The sequence below is a fragment of the Plecotus auritus genome, assembly GCF_963455305.1.
Source record: "Plecotus auritus genome assembly, chromosome: 4".
In the NCBI taxonomy this organism is placed as follows: domain Eukaryota; kingdom Metazoa; phylum Chordata; class Mammalia; order Chiroptera; family Vespertilionidae; genus Plecotus; species Plecotus auritus.
Window position 1 is genome coordinate 25,068,644 of NC_137775.1, and position 15,188 is coordinate 25,083,831.

At 43.1% G+C, this 15,188-nt stretch overlaps 1 protein-coding gene across 13 annotated transcripts in view; it reads right to left on the bottom strand.

Moving 5' to 3' along the window:
• AHI1 (Abelson helper integration site 1) overlaps nucleotides 1-15,188 on the bottom strand; it is a 273,332-nt gene that overhangs the window by 123,796 nt on the left and 134,348 nt on the right. For all 13 annotated transcript variants that reach the window (XM_080665768.1, XM_080665775.1, XM_080665774.1 and 10 more), the window contains 2 exons: nucleotides 3,923-4,085; nucleotides 127-227 (listed from right to left, as the gene is read on the bottom strand). In XM_080665768.1, the coding sequence (XP_080521894.1) occupies nucleotides 127-227; nucleotides 3,923-4,085 (264 nt within the window). The remainder of the gene's footprint in view (nucleotides 1-126; nucleotides 228-3,922; nucleotides 4,086-15,188) is intronic.

Below are 15,188 nucleotides of genomic sequence, written 5' to 3' on the forward strand. Positions count from 1 at the left end.
GCCACTATTACAAGAAATAATAATGTAAACAATAAAGGATATAAGCATGAAAAATACAGTAATATTTTATCCAGAGAGAGTGAAAATAAAAGTACATATGCTATACATTTTCTTGAAAACATTTACCTTTTGAGAAGATAAAGAAGGTTTTTCTATTTTGTTTTTTTCCTTGTGGGTTAAAGGAGGGGATCGTTCCTTAATCTCTGGAGGCAGTTCTCGGTACAGTGCTGGAATTTAAAAAGAAATTTAAGTAATCAAATTGAGAAGCACTATTTCATGGGGGAAAAACAACAGTGGGGGCAGATAGAAAACCAAAGAATTTGGTGTAAAAATAAGCTACCTGACACTTACAGTTAAGGCCATTTTAAATCTTACACATTAATTATCAAAAGAAAATAACTTATAATTGTAAAGTTTTGATCAGCAGGATTTCAGAAATGTAGAAGGTGTCATTTCACTTATTGTGTGGTCATGCAGATGCTTATTTCATTTTATCTTAATATACATTATTCAGGAACCTGCTATATGCATGTTATATGCTCGGTACTGATGGAGGAGACACCAAAGTGATCAAAACAGTCTTTGCTCTTAAGGAGCATACAATCTGGTCAGAGACATAAGTTCACAAGGAACTGTAATATAAAATAGAATGTAACATTATTTAAAAGAGAGAGAATAACAAACTCTGATGTGGGGATGGTAGATGCTTAATGGAAGAAACAGTAGGTGTGTCAGATTCTGAAGAATGGGTAGGATTTTGTCAGGTAAAGGTGTGGAAAAAGGATAATTTGGGAAGATGGTATGAAATAGATAAGCATGGGGCAAAGACTATACACAATACTGAATCTATTCAGAATGCTGAATCTGAGGTTCTTATAATGTAAAACTAGAGGCCCAGTGCACGAAATTCGTGCACGGAGGCGGGGGGGGGGTGTCCCTCAGCCCGGCCTGCACCCTCTCCAACCTGGGACCTCTTGGGGGATGTCCAACTGCCGGTTTCAACTCGACTGCCTGCCTGCCTGCCTGATTGCCCCCAACTGCCCTCCCCTACCAGCCTGATCGCCCCCAACTGCCCTCCCCTGCTGCAACCTGCCTCCTCTGCTGGGACCTGCCTCTTCCGCACCGTGAGGAGCCACAGGACCCCCAGGCCTCACCGCACAGAGCGGCTGCCGGGCCCTGCCTCCGCTGGGCACATGGCCATCTTGTGGCAGCCATCTTGTGACATCACGCCTGAGGACCACCTAAGCCAGTGGTCGGCAAACTGCAGCTCTGTTAACTAATGAGTTTGCCGACCACTGACCTAGGCTTTTATTAGTATAGATTATAATCTACATAATCTGGTTAGTCTACACACAGTGCAGAATCTAAAAAGTCAGGTGGGAATTTTAAAGAGCTAAAAAGAAAATCTATCTTGGTTAAATGACTTGAACAACTTTGAATTGAGAGAAATTGTTCAAATACACCTAATCAAAATTCTAGGATTATGAGATGTATTAACTGGCTTTGTATATGGGTTGATTTCATTATTGGCTTTATTTATCTCTTACTGGAAAAGATGTGATTAAGGAAAGCTGATCATGCTTTTCTTCCAGTGGCTTAAGATACAAAGGGAAGAAATCTTTATAATAATGGGATACCAATGTCTTCTATTGTAGTTCTTTAGCAGACCTGGCTCTCAATTGAACAGTTGATACAAATTCTATTCATATATATACTTCCTTGGATCATTTGCTTTGTATATTCAGCTTTGGATAAAGATAAAGGACTTCTACTATTTTTAGAGTGAAATATGCTGTTGACAGTAATTTTTTCTCTAATGTTAAAACAGCAGGCAAGATTTTCTTAAATTCAGGAAAAAAGTGGGATAAAAGGAGAAAAAAAAGTCCCCAATGAAGTGAGAATTCAATTATATTCTCAGGTATCTGAGGATTTGTTCTGTTTATTCTGGCATTTACAAGACTTTTCCCACAAGCAATAACTAATGCCAAAATAAAATATCAATTATTTTGGGATATAATAAGGAATTATGACTGTTGAAGAATAGTCACTATGTGAGACCATTAATTTCTGTACATATCCACTAATCATCATTACAGTATGCTTCAGAAGTCTCACTTGGGATATCCTGGAAGAAAAATTTATTGGATTTTTAACCCACTGTAATCAAATATCTATAACCTCTCCAGATTTGGAAGCCTAAGAGGTTATTTCTGAAAACTAATTAGATTATAAAGTTAAAGCACCTAATACCATCCTGCCTGGAAATACATAATCTTTTTATATTGTCAAGTGTAAAACAATTATGCTTTCATTTGCATTTGGATTAACAATGAATGGTAATATCTAGTTAAAATGATGGATATACTCCAGAATGACTTTGTGTAGGTAGCTCTTGATTTAAGGGCAGAAGCTGGATTCCAGGTATTGACCATGTGGGAAGGAGAGAAAAGAAACCTGGATATTAGAGACAATCTGGAAGTTAAAAGTGCAGATTTTTTGGGAGATGACTGGGTATTAACTTGTCCTAAAATTTCTTCCACATTGCCTGATTTTTTTCTCCATTATGCATCTTCTTTTAAACATAAAACTATACCTGCAATAGAGTTTAAGAGCTATAAGTCATTTACTGCTCAAGGAAAGATAATTAAAACAATGGCACAGAGGAACTACAGAATCTTGTTGTGTGAGAGAGAAGTGGGTGATTTTTGAGACATTTGGAACTTTTGAGGGGAGGAGTTTGCTGAAAGCAGCAGATAAGCTGAGGAAGGAAGCTGCAATGAGACTGGGAGCCCTTGCGAGGCTGGGCAGGGGAACACTGGGAAATACCAGGGTGCAGACAAAGTGGTAAAAAGTGCCAAAAAGAAAATATTTTATCTGGGCTTAAGCCAGCGCCCAGTACTCAGGGAAGGAAGGAGTTCTTCCTATGCCATCTCCTTTGCTCTCAAAAATTCAGAACTTAGTTTAGGAATCAATAGTACTTTTGCTCAGCCATTATTTGGGTTAAATGGGGTTTCACAGACTAACCTGAAAAACAACTATTATCTATAATAGTTACTTCTTTGCAGAAGCAAAAGACTGAATAATTATTCAAAACAGAGTAATCTCTAGGCTTTCTATACTACATTTTAAATCATAACTAAATGATTTTAGTATTTTTGGAAAAAACACTTAGAGATAACAGAGTTCAACTTTCTCACTTTATAGGAGGAAACTGAGGCACATCTGTAATAGCTGTGGAGGAGCTAGGATTAGAAATTAGCTTCCCTGACCCCTGAGCATTGTTTTTCATACCACATGATGGAGTTAACTGCTGATAAAAGGATTCTTCGGAAGAAGCATTACTGTATTTCACCCCTTCCTTCTAGTCTTTCTTCACAAGCTCTCTGTGTTCTATTTTCATCTCTCAAGGTGAAATCTACCACTTTCAGAAACTGTATTTAGAATTCTTTCTCCAGCTCCTTTCTTTTCCCTTTCACAAATGAGGGCTTAATTTTCTTGAGAATGAAACAACCTACTGTAGGTAGGTAATAGGTAACAGTTAGGCCTGCGGTATATAAAGTAAAAGAATGGAAATTGGGGAACTAGAGGTTCTTAAAGTGCCTGTCAACTGAGTCACTGTGGCAAGAGAAGAGCTGACATACTAGTAATTGTGCTTAAAGGGCATGAAGCAGGTGCAGGGAAAAGGGGCTGAAGAAGAAGGTTGTAGGAGGATGGGCAGGTCCCCTGGGATGAATGTAATAGCTTTCTGGTATACTAGTGCCTCCCCTTTTATTTCTTTTGCATCATGAAAATGAAAATCAATACCCACTGGTAAACATATGCAAAAGTTACAAAGACAGTAAATTAAAGGGTACAACATGATAAAATCTTGTACTATCAGTTATACCATACTAGTAAACCAGGAAGGGAGCATAAAACTTACTTTCACTAGCCACATGATTAGCTGGAAAATAACCTTCCTGTCCCTTTCCTACGCTGCCATACCACCAGTCTTCATTATCTTTGAAAAACACTCGGATAATGTCTCCGCGATGGATGGTTAGTTCATCTGATCGATTCGCTGTGTAGTCATAAAGAGCCACTACCTAAGAGAGAGATAAGACCACCACAGCTTTATCACAACTGTACCACAGAGAAAACCCCCAACATTCACTTCCTCTTGCAGAAGAGCAGCTGAAACCAAAGCAGTACTTTGGTAAGTCTGAGGCGGTCTCAAGGTTTGCTAATGGGATCAAGGGTGGTGGGAACACAGCAGGAGAAGCAAGATAAAAGGCTGTGGGATTGAGAAATGGTTAAGAGCATTCAATACACTAAGATTAGCTTCAAAATAGCAGATGTTAATTTTTTTAAAATAAATTACTTATGAAGCAAATTAAAAAAAAAGGTCACACAACATTTACTTTCTTAGAATTGTTTTATACTACCTTTAGTTCTCATTCTCTGTGCTAAGCAGATGCATCTGGAAAAAAAAAATCCTTCAGAATGTCAACAATTTTATAAAAAGGAAAGCTCAATGGAACAACCCAATTACGTAACTTCATCTGATCACTTGTATATTGTTAACGTCTCTTTTTGAGATATATTTCTCTACAAACATATGTTTCTGATATTTTATATCAACAATCTAAAATCTTCTGACTGCCTTTTAAAATCTCTCATAAGCTCATTTTCACCAGATAGAAATTTAAGAGGAAAAGCCTTTCTATGAGAATCCTCTTCTCTGTGTTGTTACAATAGTCACTATATTTGATTTTTTCCCCCCTTTGGAAAAATCCAAATCAAAATGAATGACTACAATGGCATTTACGAATCATTATAGCAATTATAAGAAGGAAGCAGACATCGACCCATTTTAAATGTGATACATTGTATAAAGTGGCATATAATATAAAGAATAAACTACTTCTACTTTTTTCTGTTTAAATGAGATTTGAAAATTTATAGGTTATACAATAATATATGCAATAAAATTATTATATAATCTTTGCATTTAGGCAGAATACTGACTCATTTACTTAAGTATTTACTGAATTCCTAGTGAGCCTGGGGCCGTGCTAGTGGTTAAATATACAATGATAAAGATAATTTCTGGAAGGGAATACAATTAGGCTTTGCAGAAAAATAAAGGATAATTAAGAAAAAGCCAGGTGAAGAGATCAAAAGTGCATCTCAGGCCCGACTTGCTTGAGTCCAGAAGAGAAAAACCAAAAATAGTTCAATATGGTGGGAGCCAGGGAGTAAAGCTAAGAGCCCAGAAAGGTGGGGGAAGTTGGGGCTACAGAAGAAAGAAGTGGCCAGATCACACATGCTGAGAGTTCAGAGGCCTCGTAATATGGGCAACAGGAAGACAGAAGAATTTTAAGCAGAGGATCTTGAAGAGTTTACAAGACTCTTTTCAGTACCTTTTAATTTATGATACAGCATATGTGAACACATTAACCAGGATATTTTGTTTTATTTTGTTTTGTTAATCCTCACCCAAAGATACCCCCCCACACACTGATTTTTAGAGAGAGTGGGAGGGGGAGACAGAGAGAGAGAAACATGGATGTGAGAGAGACACATTGATTGGCTGCCTCCCGCACACACCCTAATCAGGGTCAAGGATCAAGCCTGCAACTGAGGTGTGCCCTTGACCGGAATCGAACCCACAACCCTTTAGTCCGTGGGACAATACTCTAACCACTGAGTCAAAACAGCTAGGGCAACCAGGAGATTATAATGGGTAAATTTGGAATTAACTATTCTCACCATATTGTACTAGAGGAGGCCCGGTGCACGAAATTCGTGCGGGGGGTGGGGGGGCGGGGGAAGAGTGTCTCTCAGCCCAGCTTGCACCCTCTCCAATCTGGGACCCCTCGAGGGCCGTCGGACATCCCTCTCACAATCCAGGACTGTTGGCTCCCAATTGCTCGCTTGCTTGCCTTCCTGATTGCCCCTAACCGCTTCTGCCTGCCAGCCTGATCACCCCCTAATCACTCCCCTGCCAGCCTGATTGATGCCTAACTGCTCCCCTGCCAGCTTGTTTGCCCCTAACTGCCTTTCCCTGCAGGCCTGGTCACCCCTAACTGCCCTCCCCTGCAGGCCTGGTACCCCCCAACTGCTCTCCCCTGCAGGCCTGGGTCCCCCGCAACTGCCCTTCCCTGCAGACCTGGTCACCCCAACTTCCCTCGTCTGCCGGCCGGGTCACCCCCAACTGCCCTCCCCAGCAGGCTTGATTGCCCCCAACTGCCCTCCCCTGCTGGCCTGATCGCCCACAATTGCCCTCCCTTGCAGGCCTGGTTCCTCCTAACTGCCCTCCCTTGCTGGCCAGCTTGTGGTGGCCATTTTGTGTCCACATGGGGACAGGATCTTTGACCTCATAAGGGCAGCCATCTTGTGTGTTGGAGTGATGGTCAATCTGTATATTACCCTTTTTATAGATAGGATAGAGGCCTTGTGCATGGGTGGGGGCCAGCTGGTTTGCCCTGAAGGGTGTCCCGGATCAGGGTGGGGGTTCCCTTGGGGTGTGGGGTGGCCTGGGCGAAAGGCCTGTTGTGGTTTGCAGGCCGGCCACATCCCCCGGCAACCCAAGCAGAGGCCCTGAGATCTGGGATTTATTTATCTTCTACAATTGAAACTTTGTAGCCTGGAGTGGAGCCAAGCCTTTGGCTCGCTCCGTGGTGGCAGCCATTTCTGTTGGGATTTATGTATCTTCTATAATTAAAACTTTGTAGCCTTAAGTGGAGGCCAAAACAGGCCAGGGCTGCAGAAGCTTGGCTTCCTCCATAGCCGCGGGCAACCCTAACCTCCTGCTCTCTCCAGCTCCGTGGCTTCCACCATTTCTGTTTGGGTTTATGTATCTTCTATCATTGAAACTTTGTAGCCTTGAGTGGAGGCCTAGGCCGGCAAGGGCAGGCAGAAAGCTTAGCTTCCTCCATTGCCAGGGAAACCCAAGCCTCCCTCCTGCTCTCTGTGGCTGCAGCCATCTTGGTTGGGTTTATTTGCATATTCACTCCTGATTGGCTGGTGGGCGTGGCTTGTGGGTGTAGCGGAGGTATGGTCAATTTGCATATTACTCTTTTATTAGATAGGATAAGGGCAGTAATGATACTTTAATTCAAATGGTACAAATGCAATTCCTATTGAACTGCTTTCTTAGGACAGTATCTAATTTACAACATACTATGCAGGATATTGTTTAAAGATTACAAATCTTTTATACCTTTTAGTATATTGATGCACAGTTACTTATGTAAAAGTGGAACTTTTAACTTTTCCCTTTGTTCCTTCTTCTCCAAATCTCTTCTTTATTCTCCTACCTGGTGCTATCATAGAAGAGGAAAGCAAATTAAAATGTTTTGAGTGCCAGCCATGTTATATGTACCATGCTAGTTGCTTATGTAAGTTATCTCACTCAACCTTTATGACAATCCTGGCAGGGTATAAATTCCTATTTCAATTTTAAAAATGAGAAATTTGATGTACAGAGAAATTTAATTACTTGCCTAAAATCAAGTAAACTAGTAAGTTGTAGAATCAGAACTTAAAGTGAGTTTTTTCCAAAACTGAACACATTTATAGGCCTTGTTTATCTAGCATCAAACAGGGGGAAGAAGCAAAAGAGAGGAAAAAATGAGGAACAGGAAATCTTACTCACTCATGAAAGATAAGAAATATTTTTGGGTAGCAGTTCTAAAGTAGTCAGCTGTGCTGAGAAGATCAACTATCCTCAGTCACCTGCAGGCCCACTGTTTTCCTTTTCATGATAAAATCCAGTATCAGAAAACTGAGGGTTTGTTCCTATTGTTCCTCTGCCTGGATTTGGTACACTGAGACAGCACGACTTTGATGACCTTAAGCAAGTATGAGGTCAATGTATGCTTATTTATCTGGAACCAGAGGTGGCTGCTGGGAAGGAGAGCAGGAGAGATCCAGCTTAGGCAACAGATTCATTCAGGAAGTCCCACATCAGGCTTAAACGCTTGTGTGGCCTACTGACAATCTGGAACTCATCCAACCGGAGTCAGAAAACTTTTCCTGATTGCTCACCAGGCTCTGTTGAAAAGGAGCCCCTTCAGAGGGGGGTCCAAAAGACCTATGACTCTACAATTCAATTTTCCTATTAAAGTATCCACTGATTATCCTTGTTACACAAATACAGCACACTACTTTCGCATGGCCCTTTAGTCCTTGGAAATACGTTCCATACTCTGCGTCCCTGTCATGGACTTAACTGTGTAACACTCCTCCCCAAATTCATAAATTGAAGCCCTAATCCCCAATGTTTCTGTATTAGGAGACAGGACCTTTAAGGAGGTAATTATGATTAAGTGATATTATGTGGGTGGGGCCCTAATCCAATAGGACTGGTGTCCCTATAAAAAGAAGAAGAGGTACCAGGACCACACATGCACAGAGGAAAGGCCACATGAGAACACAGTGAGGAGGCAGCAGTCAGCCAGCTGAGGACAGAGGGCTCAGAAGAAATGGTTACGGGGGGGGGGGGAGAAACCAAGATGGCGGCATAGGTAAGCACCTAAACTGCTGCCCCGCACAACAATATCAAAACTACAACTAAAGCCAAAACCGGTTTGGCTCAGTGGATAGAGCGTCGGCCTGTGGACTGAAAGGTCCCAGGTTCGATTCCGGTCAAGGGCACGTAACTTGGTTGCGGGCACATCCCCAGTAGGAGGTGTGCAGGAGGCAGCTGATCGATGTTTCTCTCTCATCGATGTTTCTAACTCTCTATCCCTCTTCCTTCCTCTCTGTAAAAAAGCAATAAAATATTTAAAAAAAAAAAAAAAAAAAAAAAAAAAAAAAAACTACAACTAAAAGATAGAACGGACACCATCCAGAACCACAGGAAGGCTGGCTGAGTGGAAATTCTACAACTAGAAGGAAAGAGGAAAGCTCACGGAGAAGGAGCGGCAAAGAGCTGAGGTACGGAAACACGCACGCAGAGAGGAAGGGCGGCGGAGTGCCTGGCTGGCTTTCTCTGGCGGGAGGGGAAAGAAGCCCCCGACTGCACTGAACCCCAGTTCCGACTGCACTGAACCTCAGTTCTAGGCGAAACACTGTGGGCCCAGGCTCATACAGGGGGAGTTTGGACTGTCAGGTAGAGAGAAAGGCACACAGAGACTCGGAGACTCAGGGGAGCTGCAGCAGCAGGGGTCTGGAGGCGCGAGTGTGCACAGACAGACTGCGGAGGTTACCACAGGCTATCCCTAGGGGAAGGGAGTCAGAAGCTCCTTACGGCACTGAACCCCAGTTCTGATGGCACTGAACCCCAGTTCCGACTGCACTGAACCGCACTTCTGGGAGAGCCCCTGGGGACCCACGCTCTTGCGGGGGGAATCTGGACTCTAAGTCGGAAACTCGGGAACTGCGGAAGGCAGAGGTCTGGAGAATCGTGCGCAAGGGCAGGGTTGACGGGAAGCCAAGATTGTCTGCCCCGCCCTGAGAATTCACCCCTTCCAAGCTGAGCACAGAGGCTTTTGCAATCTGGCAAGGCTAATCCTATAAGGCTGTCTCCAGCACCGAAAATCTCCCAGTGTAGACACAGCTGATCCTCACAGCCAACTGGCCTGCAGGTCAATTCCTCCCAGTGATACCAACAACAATCAAGACTTAACTACAACAAGGCTGTACACACAGTCCACAAAGGGGTGCACCAAGAGTGTCCACCTAGGTTAACAGGGGAGGCCGATCCACTGGGCCATATAGGAAACCTAGCACACACTCAGGGAAGCAGTGAAAAATGGGGAGACGAAGAAACAGATCACAAATGAAAAAAATGGAGGAAAACAAACGACTGGATATAGAATTCAAAACCACGGTTATAAGGCTCTTCAAGAATATCCTAAAAAAGGCCGATAAATATAATGAGACCCTCGAAGATATGAAAAAGGACCAACTAGAAATTAAACATACACTGACTGAAATAAAAAATATTATACAGAGACCCAACAGCAGACTAGAGGAACGCAAGAATCAAGTCAAAGATTTGAAATACAAAGAAGCAAAAAACACTCAACCGGAAAAGCAAAAAAAAGAAAAAAGAATCCAAAAAGTTGAAGATAGTGTAAGAAGCCTCTGGGACAACTTCAAGCGTACCAACATCAGAATTATGGGGGTGCCAGAAGAAGAGAGAGAGCAAGATACTGAAAACCTATTGGAAGAAATAATGACAGAAAACTTGCCCGACCTGGTGAAAGAAATAGACTTACAAGTCCAGGAAGCGCACAGAACCCCAAACAAAAGGAATCCAAAGAGGACCACACCAAGACATATCATAATTAAAATGCCAAGAGCAAAAGACAAAGAGAGAATATTAAAAGCAGCAAGAGAAAAACAGTTACCTACAAGGGAGCACCCATACGATTGTCAGCTGATTTCTCAACAGAAACTATGCAGGCCAGAAGGGAGTGGCAAGAAATTTTCAAAGTGATGAATAGCAAGAACCTACAACCAAGACTACTCTACCCATCAAAGCTATCATTCAGAATTGAAGGGCAGATAAAGAGCTTCACAGATAAGAAAAAGCTAAAGGAGTTCATCACCACCAAACCAGTATTATATGAAATGCTGAAAGGTATTCTTTAAGAAGAGGAAGAAGAAGAAAAAGGTAAAGATAAAAATCATGAACAACCAATACATATCTATCAACAAGTGAACCTAAAATTCAAGTGAATTAAAAACCTGAGGAACAGAATAAACTGGAGAATATAATAGAATCAGGGGCATAGAAAGGGAGTGGACTGATAATTATCAGGGGGAAAGGGGTATGGAGGGTGCAGGAAGAGACTGGACAATAATCGTACACCTATGGATGAGGACAGTGTGGGGGGAGGTAAGGGCAAAGGGATGGGTGGGAACCGGGTGGAGGGGAGCTATGGGGGGAAAAAGGAGAAACAATTGTAATAATCTGAACAATAAAGATTTATTAAATTAAATTAATTAATTAATTAATTATTAATTTAAAAAAAAGAAAAAGAAAAAGAAATGGTTACGGCAGTCCTGGCACACTAATAGTCGCACAACCCGATGGTGTCAGATGAATCGCTCATTACTAGCCCATGTTAGTACTACCAGTGGGCAATGCCACACTCATACCCATTATAGGTTCCCAGCTTACATTACTGTGTTCTTCAGTATTACAATGCTAACTCCTGATATAGAAATAATGTCCTTGTCACCAAACTCCACAACCAACATCCAGGAAGGTGATAATTGGGAGGTTACATCCCCCAAAACAAAGGAACAGTCTTGAGAGCATGTCACCATCATACCATTCCTCACATTTAAGTGCAAAACTGCTATACAATGAGGAACCAGTGTGTTTCACATGCCGACAGTCCACATCTGGCAGGGCAGTTATGACCATTCTCACCACACTGACGGAAGCCACGTGGCTCCTGAGAATCTGCTTGTATTCTAGTGTGTGTCTCATTTGAAGACCAGTTAGTCTCTTCTGAGCATCACTGTACACATAGTAACTTCTTTGCTTATTTTAATTTGGCAGTGGATGCTGCATAAATCATGTCTCCCCCATCTCCAACTAGAATTTGTTATCTCACTGTTTTAGGGTAACTTAAAGCAACCCGTAAAAAATGTGGGAGACAGCAGATGGAATTGGAACCTCTGGCTTCAGTGTGATCAGGCTTCTCTAGCATTACCTCAAAGAACAGGGAGCCTTGTTTTCCACCCTGAGGAAGTCTGCCCCATAGGACAACAGACCTGCTTGGCCCATGCTGCTTGGTTCTCCCAAGACGACAAATACTCTCTGTACTGAATCATCATCAAGAAATGTTTTGAGGTGCTGATGACCCAGCAACCATGCCCTGTCCTTAAATTACATTTTTGTCCTGCTGCCTGCTACTCCTCTGAAACTTTCTGAAACCAAGATCTTCGATCAGTGAATCTTGAAGCCTTCTTACCAGTCTTGCTCTTTGGAATGTGGTATCATCATCACCTTTAATCATGCTTGTGTGAGACAACTCTATTTTTTACTCACTGCCTGGTTATTAAAATGACTTGAAAGAAAAAAGAAAGTTGGGAGACACAACTATTTCTATTTTCTTCTTATTCTGCTAGGTCTTGTCATAGAAAACCTGTCTTGACCATTCTCTTGATCATTACCTTCTATAACGTACCATTCCTTGCACACAGTAGTATGGCATTGTAGGTATGACAGAGTATCTTCAGCAATATGTTACAGAAATCTTTCTGCAACGGAAGTTTAAAAACATGAGTTTATGTGCCCATGTCGGTAATGACAGGTCTGGGAAATGAGATGTTCCATAAAATCCACTTGATCAAATTTTGCCCACTCTTCACATATTTGAAACAGAGTTTCTTCTCTTTCTCAAAGCTTGCCGAGTTGCTTGGGCATAATCATGGTGGAAGTGCCATTTTTTTGGACATACATTTTTCAGTCTTTCTAGTAGTGCTTGCCAGATACTATTTCTTGGTTTAACCAGTCTGACAGGCTGTTATAAGCCATTTAAGGGAATTCCTCTTTGTAATGGATTACCTTCTGAGAGATTTTTTCATCATTACAGTTCTCTCTGAAGAATTCTCAATGGTTCTTGAAACTAGTGTACTGAAGAAACATTAACCAGTATTGTCCAGCGGATGTTCCCTACATGTTTATCCATAATACAATCCAAAAATCAATATTCATAATGGCCCCAAGCCATTCAATAAGTTACATTATGTTGAATAAGCTCCTGTATTTGGTACTTTCTCCTCCAGCACTGCTTCAGGTGGGCCCATAATGGTTGGGGAACTTCCTGCAGCCAATGCGGCATCTGGATCACACCACTTTCCCTCTGCTTTCTCCTGGCTTAACTTAATTTTAGACACTGGCCTCCCAAGCAGTGAGAGGATAAATTTCTGTTTTAAGCCACACTGTTTGTGGTAAGTTGTTTCAACAGCCCTAGAAAACTAATATAAGTGAATTTTACCTTGGTGACTGCTGGTAATTTTACCTTGTATTCCTTAAAAGAGTGTTGGACCTTTTCTTTGGCATGTACTAGTAGTTACTTGAGATCATTTCAAACCTTTCCAGGTTTGCTTTTAAACTTTGTTAGAGCAGATTTAGGAAGACTTTCCTCCAGGATTCAATAAACCCCATTTCCAGGGTATAAATTATCCTCTTGGTTATTCTACTTGATGCCCCATATATTAGGAGGTTTTTCCATTCTGGATGTCAGGAATGTGAATTATTCCCATTCTGCTATGCAGCCTACTACTTTCGAATGGTTCTTTCCTTATGGAGTTTTATTCTATGCATATCACGGCAGTGCAGTTAGGTGCACCTCAGCCAAAGACTTGTTAGGTCACTACTTATGGTTACTGGCAGGATTATCAATCAATATAAGGTGAAAGAAAAAGTAACATCTTAGTAATTATTCTATGCCAGAAGCCTTGCTACAGTTTAATTCACATTAACTGAAATGTGTACATTTTTTGTGTTCATGATAAATGCAATTATAACCTTACTAGAGGCCCAGTGCATGAAATTTGTGCACGGGGGTCATGGGGAGTGTCCCTCAGCTCAGCCTGCACCCTCTCCAATCTGGGAACCCTCGAGGGATGTCCGACTGCCCGTTTAAGCCCGATCCTGGTGGGATCGGGCCTAAACGGGCAGTCGGACATCCCTCTTACAATCCAGGACTGCTGGTTCCCAACTGCTTGCCTGCCTGCCTTCCTAATTGCCCCTAACCGCTTCTGCCTGCCAGCCTGATCACCCCCTAATCACTCCCCTGCCAGCCTGATTGATGCCTAACTGCTCCCCTGCCAGCCTGTTTGCCCCTAACTGCCCTCCCCGGCAAGCCTGGTCACCCCTAAATGCCCTCCCCTGCAGGCCTGGTCCCCCCCAACTGCTCTCCCCTGCAGGCCTGGGTCCCTCCCAACTGCCTTTCCCTGCAGGCCTGGTTGCCCCCAACTTCCCTCCTCTGCCAGCTTGGTCACCCCTAACTGCCCTCCCCTGCAGGCTTGATCGCCCCCAACTACCCTCCCTTGCAGGCCTGGTCCCTCCCAACTGCCCTCCCCTGCTGGCCTGATCGCCCACAATTGCCCTCCCTTGCAGGCCTGGTCCCTCCCAACTGCCCTCCCTTGCTGGCCAGCTTGTGGTGGCCATCTTGTGTTCCCATGGGGGCAGGATCTTTGACCACATGGGGGCAGCCATCTTGTGTGTTGGAGTGACGGTCAATCTGCATATTACTCTTTTATTAGATAGGATAGAGGCCTGGTGCATGGGTGGGGGCCAGCTGGTTTGCCCTGAAGGGTGTCCCGGATCAGGGTGGGGGTTCCCTTGGGGTGTGGGGCGGCCTGGCCGAGGGGCCTGTGGTGGTTTGCAGGCTGGCCACACCTCCTGGCGACCCAAGCAGAGACCCTGGTATCTGGGGTTTATTTATCTTCTACAATTGAAACTTTGTAGACTGGAGCGGAGCCAAGCCTTCTGTTTGCTCCGTGGTAGCAGCCATTTTTTTTTGAATTTATGTATTTTCTATAATGAAACTTTGTAGCCTTAAGCAGAGGCCTGGGCCGGCCAGGGTGTGTGGAAAGCTTGGCTTCCTCCATCACTGGGGGCAACCCTAGCCTCCTGCTCTTTCCAGCTCTGTGGCTGCCGCCATTTTTGTTGGGCTATATTTATCTTCTATCATTGAAACTTTGTAGCCTTGAGTGGAGGCCTAGGCCAGCAAGGGCAGGCAGAAAGCTTGGCTTCCTCCATCACCAGGGGCAACCCTAGCCTCCTGCTCTTTCCAGCTCTGTGGCTGCTGCCATTTCTGTTTGGATTTATATATCTTCTATCATTGAAACTTTGTAGCATTGAGTGGAGGCCTGGGCCGACAAGGGCAGGCGGAAAGCTTGGCTTCCTCCATTGCCGGGGAAACCCAAGCCTCCCTCCTGCTCTCTGTGGCTGTAGCCATCTTGGTTGGGTTTATTTGCATATTCACTCCTGATTGGCTTGTGGGCATGGCTTGTGGGTGTAGCAGAGTGATGGTTAATTTGCATATTACTCTTTTATTAGATAGGATTACATTTTTGGCATCCTTTAAGAAAGCATATTAAGGTTCAATATAGAAGTATTTGTTACACTTAACTTGTGCTCAATAATAAAACATTTGTTCTTTTTTTTATCTCATATATTTACTCCTCAGGTATGGCCCATCTCCTGTGCGCTTGGAGCAACCTTTGGT